General features: G+C 37.7%; 1 protein-coding gene across 9 annotated transcripts in view; it reads right to left on the bottom strand.

The window, feature by feature from the left end:
* Nucleotides 1-195: 195 nt before the first annotated feature.
* Nucleotides 196-14,651, bottom strand: part of OSBPL8 (oxysterol binding protein like 8) — a 73,930-nt gene continuing 59,474 nt past the window's right edge. For all 9 annotated transcript variants that reach the window (XM_042017705.1, XM_042017704.1, XM_042017709.1 and 6 more), the window contains 13 exons: nucleotides 14,281-14,465; nucleotides 13,502-13,583; nucleotides 12,714-12,812; nucleotides 12,166-12,262; nucleotides 11,719-11,817; nucleotides 10,118-10,215; nucleotides 9,359-9,448; nucleotides 8,657-8,793; nucleotides 8,112-8,297; nucleotides 5,690-5,777; nucleotides 5,185-5,287; nucleotides 4,514-4,619; nucleotides 196-4,286 (listed from right to left, as the gene is read on the bottom strand). In XM_042017705.1, the coding sequence (XP_041873639.1) occupies nucleotides 4,151-4,286; nucleotides 4,514-4,619; nucleotides 5,185-5,287; nucleotides 5,690-5,777; nucleotides 8,112-8,297; nucleotides 8,657-8,793; nucleotides 9,359-9,448; nucleotides 10,118-10,215; nucleotides 11,719-11,817; nucleotides 12,166-12,262; nucleotides 12,714-12,812; nucleotides 13,502-13,583; nucleotides 14,281-14,465 (1,506 nt within the window). In that variant the 3' untranslated portion in view covers nucleotides 196-4,150. The remainder of the gene's footprint in view (nucleotides 4,287-4,513; nucleotides 4,620-5,184; nucleotides 5,288-5,689; nucleotides 5,778-8,111; nucleotides 8,298-8,656; nucleotides 8,794-9,358; nucleotides 9,449-10,117; nucleotides 10,216-11,718; nucleotides 11,818-12,165; nucleotides 12,263-12,713; nucleotides 12,813-13,501; nucleotides 13,584-14,280; nucleotides 14,466-14,651) is intronic.

Raw genomic sequence — 14,651 nt, 5'->3', positions numbered from 1 at the left:
GCGGCTCCAGCCCGGCCGCCGCCATGGCCGCCGCGCCCGGGCCGCCCCTTCCGCCCGCCGCGCGTCACGGCCGCGCCCGGCCAGCGGCTGAGGGGCGGGACCGGGGGGACGCGGGGAGCGGGAGCCGGGCTGCGGCGACCGAGGAGCAGGAGGGGGAGCGGGGCCGGGGAGCGGCGCACAGAGCCCAGAGACGCGGAGGTGCGACACATCTTTATTGGAGGCGGCCCGTAACAGTTCAGATCCCTCCCACAAAGCGGTGATCCCGGGTGTCGGACAGGGCGGGACACACGGGACAGGAAAGCGGGCGCTGTGTCCTGAGGGCTGATTTTCCCGCTTGGCAGAGCGAAAGGCCGGGGTAGGGCATAAAAAGTTAAAGAGAAGGCCCAAATAATCGCGCCGTGACGTTCGAACTATTTCTGTATTACCACAACGTAGTGCAGCTTCACTGTCAACATCCAAAATCCTCCACTCTCGGTTCACCAGCCAGAAAGAGCTGATTCCCCCCCCCCGCCCCAGTCTGACTAAGCAGGAACATCAGTTCTCAAATACAACAGCCCTCACAAAAGGTCTGATATTACATATGGCACAAATTTGACAAATCTTTACATGTCTCAGAACAGCATAGAAACCCATCAAGAAGGCACTGTTTACAATACTTGAATATCTGCTAAATGTGCTGTGATTTGCGGGTACTCTTGAAATGAAAATAATTAAAACTTAAGGGACGTACAGGATTTTTGTTACACATTATTTACACAAACAATGGTAATAGCCAAAAATAACAGCCTTCAAGAAACAAGAATTACAAATCTGTTTCATGAACACAAGTCTAGCAAAAAAAAAAAAAAAAAATTGCCAAAGGCACAGAAGGACAGCAAACAACAAAAAAGAAGAAACCACAACCATTACATTTTACAGGATAACCTTTCAAAGAATTTGTGAAATTTCACAAGGGGAAGGAAGGACATGACAACCGGGCTATATGCCCTGATCAAGTAATATCAACTATTTAAAAGGAATCAACAGGTGAAATTCAAGAAACATCATCTAGTGTTGAAAATGATACTTGTTGCATTTCACATGGCATATTTACTTTTTCTTATCTTAGGTCATCTGTACCCAATCAGGCAACGTGTACCTAAATGGCAACTTAAAGGCATAGAGTGCATCTGAAAACAAACAAACCAACCCAACAAAACCACATGGCAATAAATTCTGCAGATATTTCCTGTACAAGAAAAAAAACCCAAACAAAACAGGACTTGGAAATCAAATGTGAAAACGTGCTGTTATAAACTTTAAAAATTAGTAGAAGACCACAGCCCTCAAACATCTGCAAACTGTACAATCAATTTTTATGTATGTGCAGAGCTCAGTCTTAAGCAGGTAGTAAGTCAAGATCTGCTGTACATCATGGCTAAAGAGGACAATGGTGACGCACTAAAGAAAATGATCCATACACATCTGTGACCAACTGTACAGTAAAAATTAGGGAAGAAGTTACTTTTTTCTATTCAAATGAGGGAACATCATACAAAACCCAGCAAAATAAGAATTACTAGGTTTTCACTGTACTTTTCAGAATTTATCATACGGTCTCACAGAAGTCTGCAATTTTACTTTTCAAAACGTTTCATCACATATTCTTTACCTTTCCAGATCATCACTAAAAACACTTCTTCAACAGAATTCAACTCTAAAAAATAAGTTGAAAAGGAAAACAAGCATAAGGATTTTGTTTCACTCTGTTCAAGTCTTTTACCTGCCTTGAGCTGAGCATGAACTTCAGCTGTGGAGCATCTTTTTAGTCTGACAATGTCTAACACCAAGCTGCCAGCCAACTGGCTGGGTCAAATCCAGTCACTACCATGCGGTTCATGTAAAAATGCACGCAGACTGTGTTATTCACTGCTCTTGAATAGAAGTGATTTTAAAAATCAGCCTGAAAAGGCAGAAGGACACTTCTATTTACAAGGGAGATAAGAGCTTGTAACTATCAGTCAAGAGTTTCAACACCACAAATTTAGCAGAGTATTATTTTAGGGGATTGAAGTTATTGCCCAAATCTCACTCATTGGATTATTCTCACGTTCAGAATATGTTTAAAGGCTTGTAATGGATCTTAAGACAAGGGAAGCGTTGCCATCTGAATGCAATAATGAATGGCCAAATTCCAGGCTGAGAACACTAAGTCAATGTCACAATACTCTGCTTTCTTAATGCCATTTCATGCATGGATGACAACTTCAGTTTCCATTTAGAGACTGAGGCATTTGTAATCTTTTTTTTTTGTTGTTTATGAAGGAATTTTCTACGTTCACAAATTTTACCTTATGAGATGTAGATTTAATAGAAGTCCAACCAGGTTTGGTCTTGCCCATAGCTACAAGATCTGGCTAATATACCATGTTCCAGAAAAATTATTCAAGACCAAACCATGCTAATGTGAAGCTGTAATAAATATGCTGCAGTTCACTGCTTACACAATTAACTTTTATGCAGCTGAGGCCCAAGGAAGAGGAAAGGTAAAAGAGAAGGGGAGGTGTGTGGAAGCTGGATAGATAAACGAGTAAACAGTATTTTCACTAAACACTAGTGAGACTGATGCAGAACAGAAAGGCAGATCACCTGGAGAGTCAGGTAGGCTGTCCAAGGCAGAGGGATAAAACGTGGCCATGGCAAAAAGTTAAGCGTGACTTTTGAACTGTTCCACTGCCCAGGATGGATTTGATCCTCTGAAAACGAACTTGGCTGTCCTTCACATTGTGTCCTGTTGTCTCACCTGGGGTACTGAAAATACAATTCTACAGCCCCTTTTTGCCTTGGTATGCTTGACTGGCACAGGGAACTCACCAGATAAACACCCGCACTACATTTTTTGCTGGAATTTTACAAATTCTATACATGCCTATATTTCTTCAAATAAAAAATGTTAGAAACCCTGGTTTTGAATTGAAACTTAAGCTTCGCATGAATTTGTATGGCTACAGCATACTAAAAAGGTGCATCCATGTATTCTGGTAAGTAGTATACACTTGCAGTAAGGAAGGATTTCACAAACACTTGGATTTTCCTCTCATTTGTTTTGAGATATATGATGTTAACCATCACAAAATTTCTGAGCTTTCCCTGTGTAAACACATACATTTTCATTTGCAAGTGTACTCATGACATTGCCCAAATCCTATTCTACCTTGCCTTTTGGAGATTCAGCTCAAGCTACACACTAAGCACACCTCTTCATCTTCACATTTTGTTTCAAAAATAACCATGAGTCCTGGCATCAGCAGTCTGTCTGCTTACTGTGACATGGCCATACACAAATGTAAATTCAAAGCTGTAGACTTTTGAAGACTTACAAACATACCAGAAATCCTTGATACTTGCAAATCATGAGAGAGAGCAGACCAAGACAGTACCTTCCTCGGTGCTGTACTGTTAAAAATGTGCTTTGTACAGTAGATGCAGGAATGTTTTTATGATGAATCTGAATTTTTTAAACTATAAAACAGCTGGCTTACAAACCTTTAGTAATTCAGGATAAAAACCTCATACTTCCAAAACAAATCATGGACATTATGTCGCAGATTTCCCAAAGACTTTAGCTTTTTACTTGCCATTTCCTAATACTCACAATTTTTTGTATAATAATGTATTTGTTTGACCTTAAGCAAAAGTTTACTTCCAAACACCCAATGCCATTTACAAAAGCTGCTGACTACTTCAAAAGTTCCTTTGTTACAAAAATGCTAGGTTTATATATAACGAAGTATGCCTGTTTATCATTCTACCATAACAGGAATCCCATCCTACCTACAGAGTCTGACCTCTGAGTATTTAACTTGATCTATTCCGTGGTGAAGATTCATCAGTACAGCGTATGACGCAATATAAACACAAGGCTGATGTCGTATGACTGCGAGACAGAGGCACACACCAGGCGAAAGAGTGTACTGGCACTTACACAATTCTTACTGCAACTGGGTAGACAGAAGTATGATTCTGAACCATGAACGCTGAGGCAAAGTTCTGTAAGTTGTTGCTACACAGTTCTTTTACATAATATTGCATCATTTGAAGTCCAGCTTAAAATATGGTCCCCAGTAACAGTTCGATCATTCCAGTTCAAGAAGGCCCTTGTTCATACTTCTTATTTGAACAAGAAATTAATGATAAGCTGTAGCAGAACCATGAGTATAATGAAGACACAGTGCTTAAACTGCAAGGAATGGTAGTCCCAGGGTGATGAATTAGAAGTGACTCTATTTCGTAGCGCCATGATCTCCCTGTAAGATAGAAAACAATATCCTGTAAATTACAAACTAGACAATTAGACATTTTCTACTATGTTAGGGCTCCCTACAGAAGGCAGCTTTAGAGGAAAACTATGAAACATCAATGAGCAATCAACATTAGAGAAGAGTAAAGATACATACCAGCCTCTAATGGGGAAAAAAAAGCTCTGAAATTACTAGTCTATAAACCATTTTAATTAGTTTTTAAGTAGTACTACCTCTTAATGTCTTCCTGTGTTTCCTTTATAGACTCAATGGCACTCTGCAGTTCACCAAGGTCTGCCCCTTTTTTCCTTATTCTTGTATTATGCTTCAGAAGTTGTGCTAGAAGGATACAAAAGTCAGATGTAATTGACTGAAGTCACTGCTGCCATAAAAGGAACAAAGTATGAATGACAAACTAAGCCTGTTGTAAAAATGAGAAGAAAGTTTTCTGGCTAGCTTCTATTGAAAACTTAATTTCAGAGTCACCTATATCACAGAAGGACAGCAACTTAAGTGCTTGAAATGTCTTTTAAACACTCGCCATATTGTTTAGCTTCTGCAAACATTATCAACAACAAAAATCTACCCTCTAGCCACGTACTAATCTACAAATTAAAACAATTAATCTTTTAAGAAAGGAAAGAGTTTACGAACACTATTCTTTTTCCCTAGGTACTAAATATGTGCAGCACTTAAGCCTACCTACACTGCATTTAAAAAGACTAGAAAATCTGCAATTAAAAACATGAGCCATTCTGCTCCTTTTGTTTTCCAGAATGTGCTTCATGTTGGATAGAACTAAAGCATAGTAAAAACATTGAGATAAGAAGAGTATGCATGACACTGAACTCTTCAGATGTCAAATAAATTTATTATTTCTGTATGTAAATGTATCTTCTCGTACCTTCACTCCCAGAGGAATCCTGGTTATCAGGCTCTGGGGAGGAGAAACCACACTCTCCTTTCTTCTGACTGGCTGGCTTTCGTTTGATTTTTGGAACAGTAACCTAAAATTGATAAATTTATGTTATTTCCAGAGAACCAGAACTCTAGCAAAGCAGCACATTCCAACGGTGACAGTTAAAAAAGCACAATATCTAATAGAAGTCCAAGTTAAAATTTTCGATGTATTAGCAGTCTGAATTTTGTGCATCTTCCCATTTAAGGAAACTACACATTAAACTGCTGAGCTCAAGTCTGTGTATTTTATTTTCGTATCCAATCAAGTAATTTTGACCACTTAGGATGCAACACAGAAGTGAAAGACATTGTTTGGACTGTGTAAACAACATTTTTGTAGGATAATAGCATTTCCCATCAATCCCAATGCTCTGATGATCTTTATACACATAATGGGCAACATATACAAGTTCCTGGATCTTGCATGTGCTGTCAGAACTGGAACATACCATTGGTGTCCGATGTCGAACTTTTGTTTGGATTGTGCCATCTTTTTCAAACTGGATCATATCATTCAAAGGGTCCCATGGTCTGGTACTAGACAAAGAGAATATTATTAACACTACAGCAATTTAAATAAGAAATATTTCCTTGCTCAGAAACTACTCAGTATGAAGAGGCAAAAAATCTCCCTATAGAGAAATCAGACATGGTGTTACGATCTTATCTTCTACCTATGGTCCAGTCTTAACCTGAAGGGCCAATAAATGGCCAAAATAGGGCCAAAAAATGAACTTCATGTCCAGATCAAACCCCCAGCCAGCTGGCAGAGTATAAACTATTATATTAACCAATATCATTATGTATCTTTTTTTGCCGATCATATGTATTTGCAAACATGGAGAGATTTCCTGCTTCAGATACAGTTATTATTTTAGAACTACTGGGAAATTAGACAAATTTAAAAATATTTAACTGCTTTCTGTTGAGTTTTCTTTTTTTTTCTTTTAAAAAATGCCTAGGAAGGCGAGTTTAAGAATCAGTTACCTCAAACCTGCTTCCATCCCTTAGTGGCTAATGGTAATCAAGACTAGTGTCATGAGACACTAATGAGATATGCAGTTTTCTTGTTCTGATTTTTAGGAGTGCTTTTCCAATTACAGCCTAATACAGAATTTATAAAAAACCACAACAGCATGAGAGACATAGCTCATTAGAGAACAACAAGCAGCCAAAGGCAAATACCAACATCTCCGCTGATCACAGGCTTTTCAGGACAGAAACTGCAAGTGAGCTGCAGGAAGGATGTTCTGACACACAGCTTTAGTGAGAGTAGATTAAGCATGGATTTCCTTTCGTGTCCTTCCGTATGCCTTTTAAATAGTTGTAGCTGTTTCAGATGTTGTGAACATGGACCTGCACTTACATCTTAGCTTAACCTGACTTGAATTAAATGTCATCTGAGGCAACTGGGTTAAGAACTAGGCATTGCTCTCTTCTGTATTTGTAATCCAGATGCCTAAATCCATAATCCAGATACCTTAACAAATGCTCCAGCTCACTGCACACATCTTTCATAGTAAGTGCAGAAGACTGCTCTCTACATGGAGCAGGTGGTGAGCCAGCATTATATGCTTAAAAGGAGAGAGAGGCTTCTTCCAGGCAATGCTGACAGTGCAGACTGCTTTCTAGCACATAGCAAAATTTCTGTGGCACATCCTTGAACCACAAGGCCTCAAGGACACCAGAAATAATGCAGATTAACAAGACAGGTCTTAAAGCTGCAGAGGACAGTCTAACAGATTTCAAGTACTGTCCTTTTCCTAATGGTTTTACACAGGGTTCAAGAGTATGGGCAGTCAATTCAGCTGGACCGTTCATAACTCTTCCAGCAGGAAGAGGCATCAACAGCACTAGAAGGTTCAAACCAAGACAGGGTGCTTCACAGAGCATTTAGTCTAGTTGGGGAATTTCCCTGCTGCAGGATGTTTTCAGAGGTGAAAGTGTGCACAAACTTAATAGGAAACCAATGAAATTCATGGAAAATAAATTTACTGAGAGTTGATAAATACACAGATTCCTTGTTTGGTTCCAGGAAACCTCCAAGTTGCAAATTTGCTGGAGACATGTAGAGTACTCAGGAATCTCATACTCTTCCCTGTACATACCCTTAGGCCATGACCTCAGTATTGCCATTCCTGTACAGAAAGGTAAAGGCCTCCCAGGTTTAGCCATGGGAATATACTTACAGCATTCGTGGCTCCAAAGTTACTTAACTCTGTGTGTATCATCTTTGGCTATTTTACTTTTACAATCCCTACAATACAGAAGCATGCTGGGTACTGAAAAAAAAAAAAATCAGCAGAACTTGGGTGCTCTGTGAAAACCGTCACTAGTAAAGGGCTCAGCTTCAAGTGGACTTTTGCAACATTGGTGAGGACACAGAATGCATCCCTCCAGCAATCAGGGAGACAGCTACATCTTCATCTTCTGACCTAGAGCATCACACAAATTGATTCACACACACTCATGTGCAGGGCATATTTGACAGCCAGGCAGAACCACTGGTCCCAGCATTAACTATTGCTGTAAACCTGCTATTCTCAGAGTTATTCTAATATGTAACAAATTAAATAGCTCAATCCAACTAAGCACAGGTTTCTCTGATTTTCAGGTACGAGATTTTCTGATTTCCAGCTGGTATGCCCATAGGTACCATATTTTCCAGTCTGGGAAATCTGTGTAGCTGTTCTGGTCAGTCTAAGGGGGGAAAAAGGGAGGACAGTGCACCCCAAAGTGCCATGCCACAAAAAAATCTAGAACATAGCACAGCTATGTCATTATACATAAATAAGCTCTGTGTCTCAGTTCTTTTGCTCCTGAAACCACAGGAAGTGGCTCAGCAACATTACCAAGCACTCCAGGACTCACTCAGCATATTTGTAGTGCCATTCTCCTGTGACTGAATCCTGATCAAACAGCTTGCATGTCCACTCTTCACCCTTAAGTTTCCTCTCTTTGGCACTCTTTCTCTGAGCTTCTTCCAGAATGTATTTCTCATGAGTAGCTTCTGTTTGGTCTTTATTATTTATTGCTTTTGTCACTTGTTGCCAAAGCCTGACAAATGAACAACATACAGAGTCACCAGAGTCACAATCTGGTTGACAGAAATAATTGCAAACAATTTCCTCAATTACAGGCTAAGTAAATGGACCACCCTCCAAAGAGAATATTACCATCACCCACCAAAGAGAATATTACCATTTTTAACAGATGTTTTATCTACATTTCTGTCACGATTTCCATGATTGTAAGGTTTATAAATAATGATCTTATATTTAACAGTCTTACTTTCTTTTATCATCAAAGGCTAGTATCACCAAACATGGGAAAGTAATGATAATTTGCTTATAATTTGGAGAAGACTATGAGTTTTATTTTGGCAAAATAAATACATGGTTCTAAAGTGAACTTACTTCTCTGACTCAAAGTCATCTTGCTCTTCAAACTTCACAGTGTATCTAGGTAACCTACGCTGCTTCATATCAGATGTTGGGTTCCAGAATGTCTCTGAAACACCTGTCTTCTTGTCACTAATAGTAACTTCACTGTCCTGTAACAGATATGATTGTTACTTTAATTGTAATTATCTCAGAGGGCCAAAATAACAAAAAAGCAAGGAATAATTGCCTTTTTTTTGTAATAAGAATTTATTTTCTTTTGAATGCATGCAGTTAAGAATAATTAGATATGCTAACTTCAAAATTCAATTTCTGCCCTCTGTGCTAGGTTCTAGCTTGGAACAGTGATGCGATGGAATCATTACCACACCCAAAACCAAGGGATGCCATGTCACCTCACCAGAACTGAAACAACCTTAAATATTTCATGCTGGTGCCATAACAATTCTTCATTGAATTAATGCATATACCAAAATATTTTGCAAGCTTCATTGTAAAGCAACATTTCATTTTCTTCCTAAACTACTTAAATGTGCATTTTTCCACCTTTTAACAGCTGCAAATAGAACAATGTTGATTCTATACTTTCTTGAATACTTTCTACAAAAGCAGTACTTAGCTTTTTTGTAAACATGAGTCTTTTTTGTATTTAAGTGCTATTTTAACCTGTCTCAACCATCAGCCAGCATTTATAAAAGAGCATCACTCACTACTTACCCAGTGACCCTCTAAAATAGCCAGAACTTCTTTGCCAAGCTTAATTTTCCCTGATATTTGGTTAACACTGTCATTGTTACCCAAAAAAGGCTGCAAAACAAAAAGAAATGGTTTCATGTTTATTTGAATAACATATGATTTTTGTTCATATGTTTAATGTTACGGGAAAATGTGAATTTGTGAAATGTGCTGTCAACAGCCCTGATAGCTTTAATATTGTATCTTCTGCCTATTCAATCCCCAAAAGAAGTACAAAACCAGAGTAAGTAGTTTCTTTTTCCCTTCTTCTTAAAAGATTTGCTGAGTATAAATACTGTCTAAGAAATGTGGAAAGAAAACACAAAATAATGCAGAAAACAGTGACACAATGATATCCCAAAGGACACAGTCGTTTGCAGCACTAATTTCACAGCTTTGCCAAGGACCATTTGTTACTAGAGATTATCTTTTGTAGAAACAACAACGATTGCCAGGGATTTTCTCTGGCCTTCTCATAGGCTGCACATGTATCCTGTGGACTGACAAGGCAAATTGTCAGTTAACACAGCCTCCCAACTTTTATGTTTCCCCTATAATTTCAACTGAATGCAGTTTCCCTCTCCACGTGCACACTTCTTGAAAACTGTTGTTTCCGCCTCAAAGATGGCAAATACAATTTTCAGAAGCCATCTAGAAGTAGTTTAGAAACCTTTGTTTAGCTTATGTGAGTGGACATGATGTTCATTCTGCTTCTTGCGCCCACTCACAGCGCTTACTAACCTTGAGTTTGAATTCAATTGTTGCACTGTAGCCAGTTTTCTCACAGGTGATGTTGACTGTTCCTCCAAGCTCTAAGGTCATTGTTCCATAAAGAATTCCTGCAAGAGAAAAACAAAACAAAACAAAAAAACAAAAACAAAAAAACAGCTAAAGTGAGTATTTTTAACTGAACAAAACCTCTAAGTTATTGGGTACAATTCCTAGAGTAAACATGCTTATGCCAGAGGAAAAATGGTATTTTCAGATGGCCTTTCCTAATGATAATCACGATCTTTCTGCCAAATAAGAAAACCCAAACAGAAACAAAAAGATCCAAGTGAATTACAGATAAGCAGAAAAACAGTTTATGAAGACGTATCTTTGGCAGCGTAAGCTGCCGGCTCTAGCAAGGGTGATGTTTAGTCTTATTGGAGATGACTGGAGGAGGGAAGCTTCTGAGGTTAAGACAAGAAAATAATCTATGACAAAGACAGCAAAGAAAAACTTCACTCAAAAAGAAGCAGTATGTACAGTCAGGCTACAGGTGAAGACATTCATGGACAACCAATGTACGACAACTCTGATCACTCCCTAAAGACTTTTGAAAGTACAAGGGTGACAGTGCTGAGTACGCTTGCTTTCCCATGATTACTATCTTTCCCCCTGCAATCCAGTGTTTGAATCATTGAATGTATTTTACATACACTGGATGCATGTGCAAATATGCCTTCCCTGCATATCCTTCTACCTTTCTCCCTATCAGCTTTATTAGTAACACTAATTCTCCTTCTTCCTGTTTGACTTGAATGTATGTGTATATGTTATGTGCTTTAATTGCTAAGTATTATTTTTGCCATCAAAGGTATAAAAAAAATACAACACAATATTAAAAACATTAAAAAACAATGGAAAGAGAAAAATCTAAACTCAGATTACCTATTTCTGCTAATTGATCTTCATATATCTCAAAGGAAGAAAGTATTATGTTTGGTGACTTTACAGTCAGGCTTCTGAAAGAGAATTCTAGCTATTCTGAAAGGGCATTCTGGAGTACAGGGGTAGACAATACTGAATAAGCTACAGCTTAAAAATGAGCAATTCTGAAATCTATTTTGTGCTATTACCGACCTTCCAGAAAGCTTTACAAAGCACTGACCCGTTTCCCATAGTGAAACTGAAGACAAATGTTCATGATTTACAATCAAATCACACTATGGTATAGATACTACATTGCCTTTGATGTTTACAAGAGGAAAATATTGGAAAAGCTCAAAGCTTCTCTAAAAAAAGGCAACTCAAACAGTAAATTAATGTAACGTAGTAACAGATTATTATATAAATATATATACACACACACGCTCTTACTATCTCTTACTATTTATGAAAAAAAAAATCTTTCTCTGTGTCAAAAATTAAAACATGGCTTAAACAACACATGTATTTTTCTCCTGATAAAATATGTGGAAGCCTACAGCCACCACTGTTGCCAATATTCAGAACACTCTTCTCAGCTGACAAGTTTGAATCCAACACAGTACATTATTTAGAATAATTAACTATTTAGAATAACAAACTTCTTTTCTCATAACTTTGCCATCTAGAGAACGAAAAAAACCCACTACCTTTACAATGGGCATATGGCATTGTCATTACATAATCTTCTCCCCTATTTAGAAACGTTAGCCGTCCTTCTCCATCCAGTATGGCAGATAATGAATTCCCTGAAATTCAAAGACAGACTGTCACATTTCTCATCCTGCAAGACAACAGTCAACATTCTCTAATAACTAAGGAATACAATTAAGAACATCAATATATTTAGCACTGCAACCTATCCTGTTTAGTGAAGCCACTATAATACACAGTGTCTCTGATTAAAAAGTAAAATACTCCAAAAATAAAAACTAAAATTCTGAAGACCAGTAGCAAAAACTTTGTAAGGAAAGGACAGTACAACAACCAAAACACTGACTCTTCTAACAGCCTTCTTTCACCCAAAAAACACAGCTCACGTGCACCAATTTTACATCCCTCAATAAACATACAACCAAAAAACCCCCATTATTTACCATAGAATTTTGATTTGGCCAGAATGCTACCACTAAGGCAAAAACCATCCTTGCGGTTGCTAACATAGAAGGCAGATATTGGAGGATGATGTGATACCTGTTGGAAAAAAACCACATACTTGAGAAAAACAAAAACAAGAACAAGCAATACAGTAAATATAGTATAAGCCTTAAGCTGATAATGACAATGCAAAATTCAGGCTGCACATATTAGAATGCAGTTAATAGATGTGAAATTTGACTAAAATCTTCAGAGATAAAGATCAAGCAATCACCTACTGAATTTCAAGAATTAAGAAAATCAGCACGTGGACTTGTCCCAGAGGAAGAGGGAACAGAAATATTGGAAACACCTTCCTCCCTCTCTCTCTTTAAGAAGACACACTTAAAAGAGACATCTGTAAGAAAACTATGCTCACCAGGAGAGGTTTTAGGATACAATTCGTACATTTCAGTAGATTTTCTGAAACTACCATAGTATTTAACTAGCACAAATATACAATACATTGATTTTTCTTAAAAGTATTTGTTCTAGTTATCGCAGCTACCTGTTCTGCAATATAAAAAGTCTTGCTGTTTGTCCTTGGATGAATCCACATGCAGCGGAAAGTCTCTCCAAGTATAGGATTGTATGGCTTTTTTAGTCCCTAAACAGAAGTTGAATAGAGAGTAACCATACCATGCATGTACACAAGTCACAAAACATTTTATCAGTCTATCACTGAAGATAAGACACACAGGAAAAAAAATTATCCTAATATATATGCTAAAGTACATGGTACTTGATTTCATCATTTGAATACTACGCTCAATTACTCTGCTCTTCGTTCTAGGAAAATTATCAGACATTCAATATATCCACTAAACTATTCTACTTGTAAGGACACAGAATACAAGGGAGGTTTTTTTGCAGAATTATTACAGAACTTTTGTCTGAAGTTAGGTAGTAAGTACTTTCTGTCGATACTATTTCCCAACAACATGACTAGGAAGAGTATTTAGCACAAAGCTAAATGAAGTGGTGGAAACGTTAGTCCTCCAATTTCAGACTGTTATCACTGAAGAATGGTAAATACAAAACTGGCTCAACTTTATCAAAAAATACTTAGTTCAATTTCTACTCCAAGGGACAAATGCAACAGAATATAGTCTATTTTAAGCATGGCTAGAGACCAAAAATTTCCATGATGTGTTTGTATAAGCAATGAAAACTTTACCTTGCTTTTTAAAAAAATGCATTACAATATAATTTAAAAAGAAAAACTTACTCCACCACGTCCCTAAGCCCTCAAACTAGACACAATGACTAAAGACAAAATAATATGTGAAAGTATACCTTTGGCTTTTTGTAGAATCCTGACAAATACCACTTCACTACTTTTTTCATGCGGTTGTAAGCATTCTCTTCAAGAGCAGCTCTGTGAAGCAGAGAACACAGATCAAGTATCAGTATTGCATCATTTATAACATGCTATCAATTATTGTGACATATCTTGAATCTATGAGCTGACTAAAACAAGTTAGTGATTTGCAGTACTGTAAAACTTTCAGCCCAATCTCACAAAATTTAAAGTTTTCAAATACTTGTCTGAAAATTGAAGTAAAACAAAAATGCCAGAAATGGTATTTCCATATTTGAGGCTGTTCTTTGTAACATTAAATTCTGTCCCATCCCCACTCAGGTTCTTCCATTTACAGGTTACTAGTTTAGTATCTTTTTACTACCAGCCTACTTACATGCAGAGCTCTGAGCTGAATAATATTTCTATTTACAGTCTTTATTTGCTACATTTGAGCAGACAACTATAAATCTGGACAGAACTTAACACTGTATTAAAAAATATTAACTAGTATTGGTTTCTCATTTTAAATATGTGTCTTTGAGAGAAAAAAATTAAACTCATTTTCAGAAGTCTTTCAACCAGTCTTCAGAAGCTAAAGCAGAAATGCCTGCAACACAATTGCTATTAAATTACTAAGAGGGGCCAGACTTCAAGATGTACCACATGAGCTCTCAAGGCAGTTAGCTTTCAGAAAATGACAGTATCTGACACTGTTACCCTACTTTAATTTTAAAAATTGTAAGAATGAAAACCCGAGATAGGATTGACTTACTCAGACAGAAAGTCTGCATGGTAGTAGTAATCAGACAGCTTGTCCAGGAAAGAGCGAGGTTCCAAAATAAATGTAGGCAGTACAACCTTGGACAAGTCCATTCCTGGCCGGACTTGCTTCAACAGTGTCCAGATCAAACTTTTGTTTTCTTCAGACACTTCTTCTGTCTGAGCAGCCTCCCCTGCCTAGGATGAACCAAAAAATTGCTTACAGAAAGGAGAAAGGAAACAATCCTCCAGAAGACGGGTCAAATATTCTAAGGTTGCAGTGAGAATGGGAAATGGATACTTAAAATAAAGCACTCCGAGATGCTGAAGCAACTATGAAGTTAGATCAAGTTTCTATAAATACGCTTATGATACATCTTTAAT

Source organism: Corvus kubaryi, unplaced genomic scaffold (assembly GCF_017639235.1).
Source record: "Corvus kubaryi isolate FWS band 111438036 unplaced genomic scaffold, C.kubaryi_AGA036_p1.0 137, whole genome shotgun sequence".
Lineage (NCBI taxonomy): Eukaryota > Metazoa > Chordata > Aves > Passeriformes > Corvidae > Corvus > Corvus kubaryi.
The sequence above is the reverse complement of the archived record's forward strand: the minus strand, read 5'-3'. Positions and strand labels throughout refer to the sequence as shown.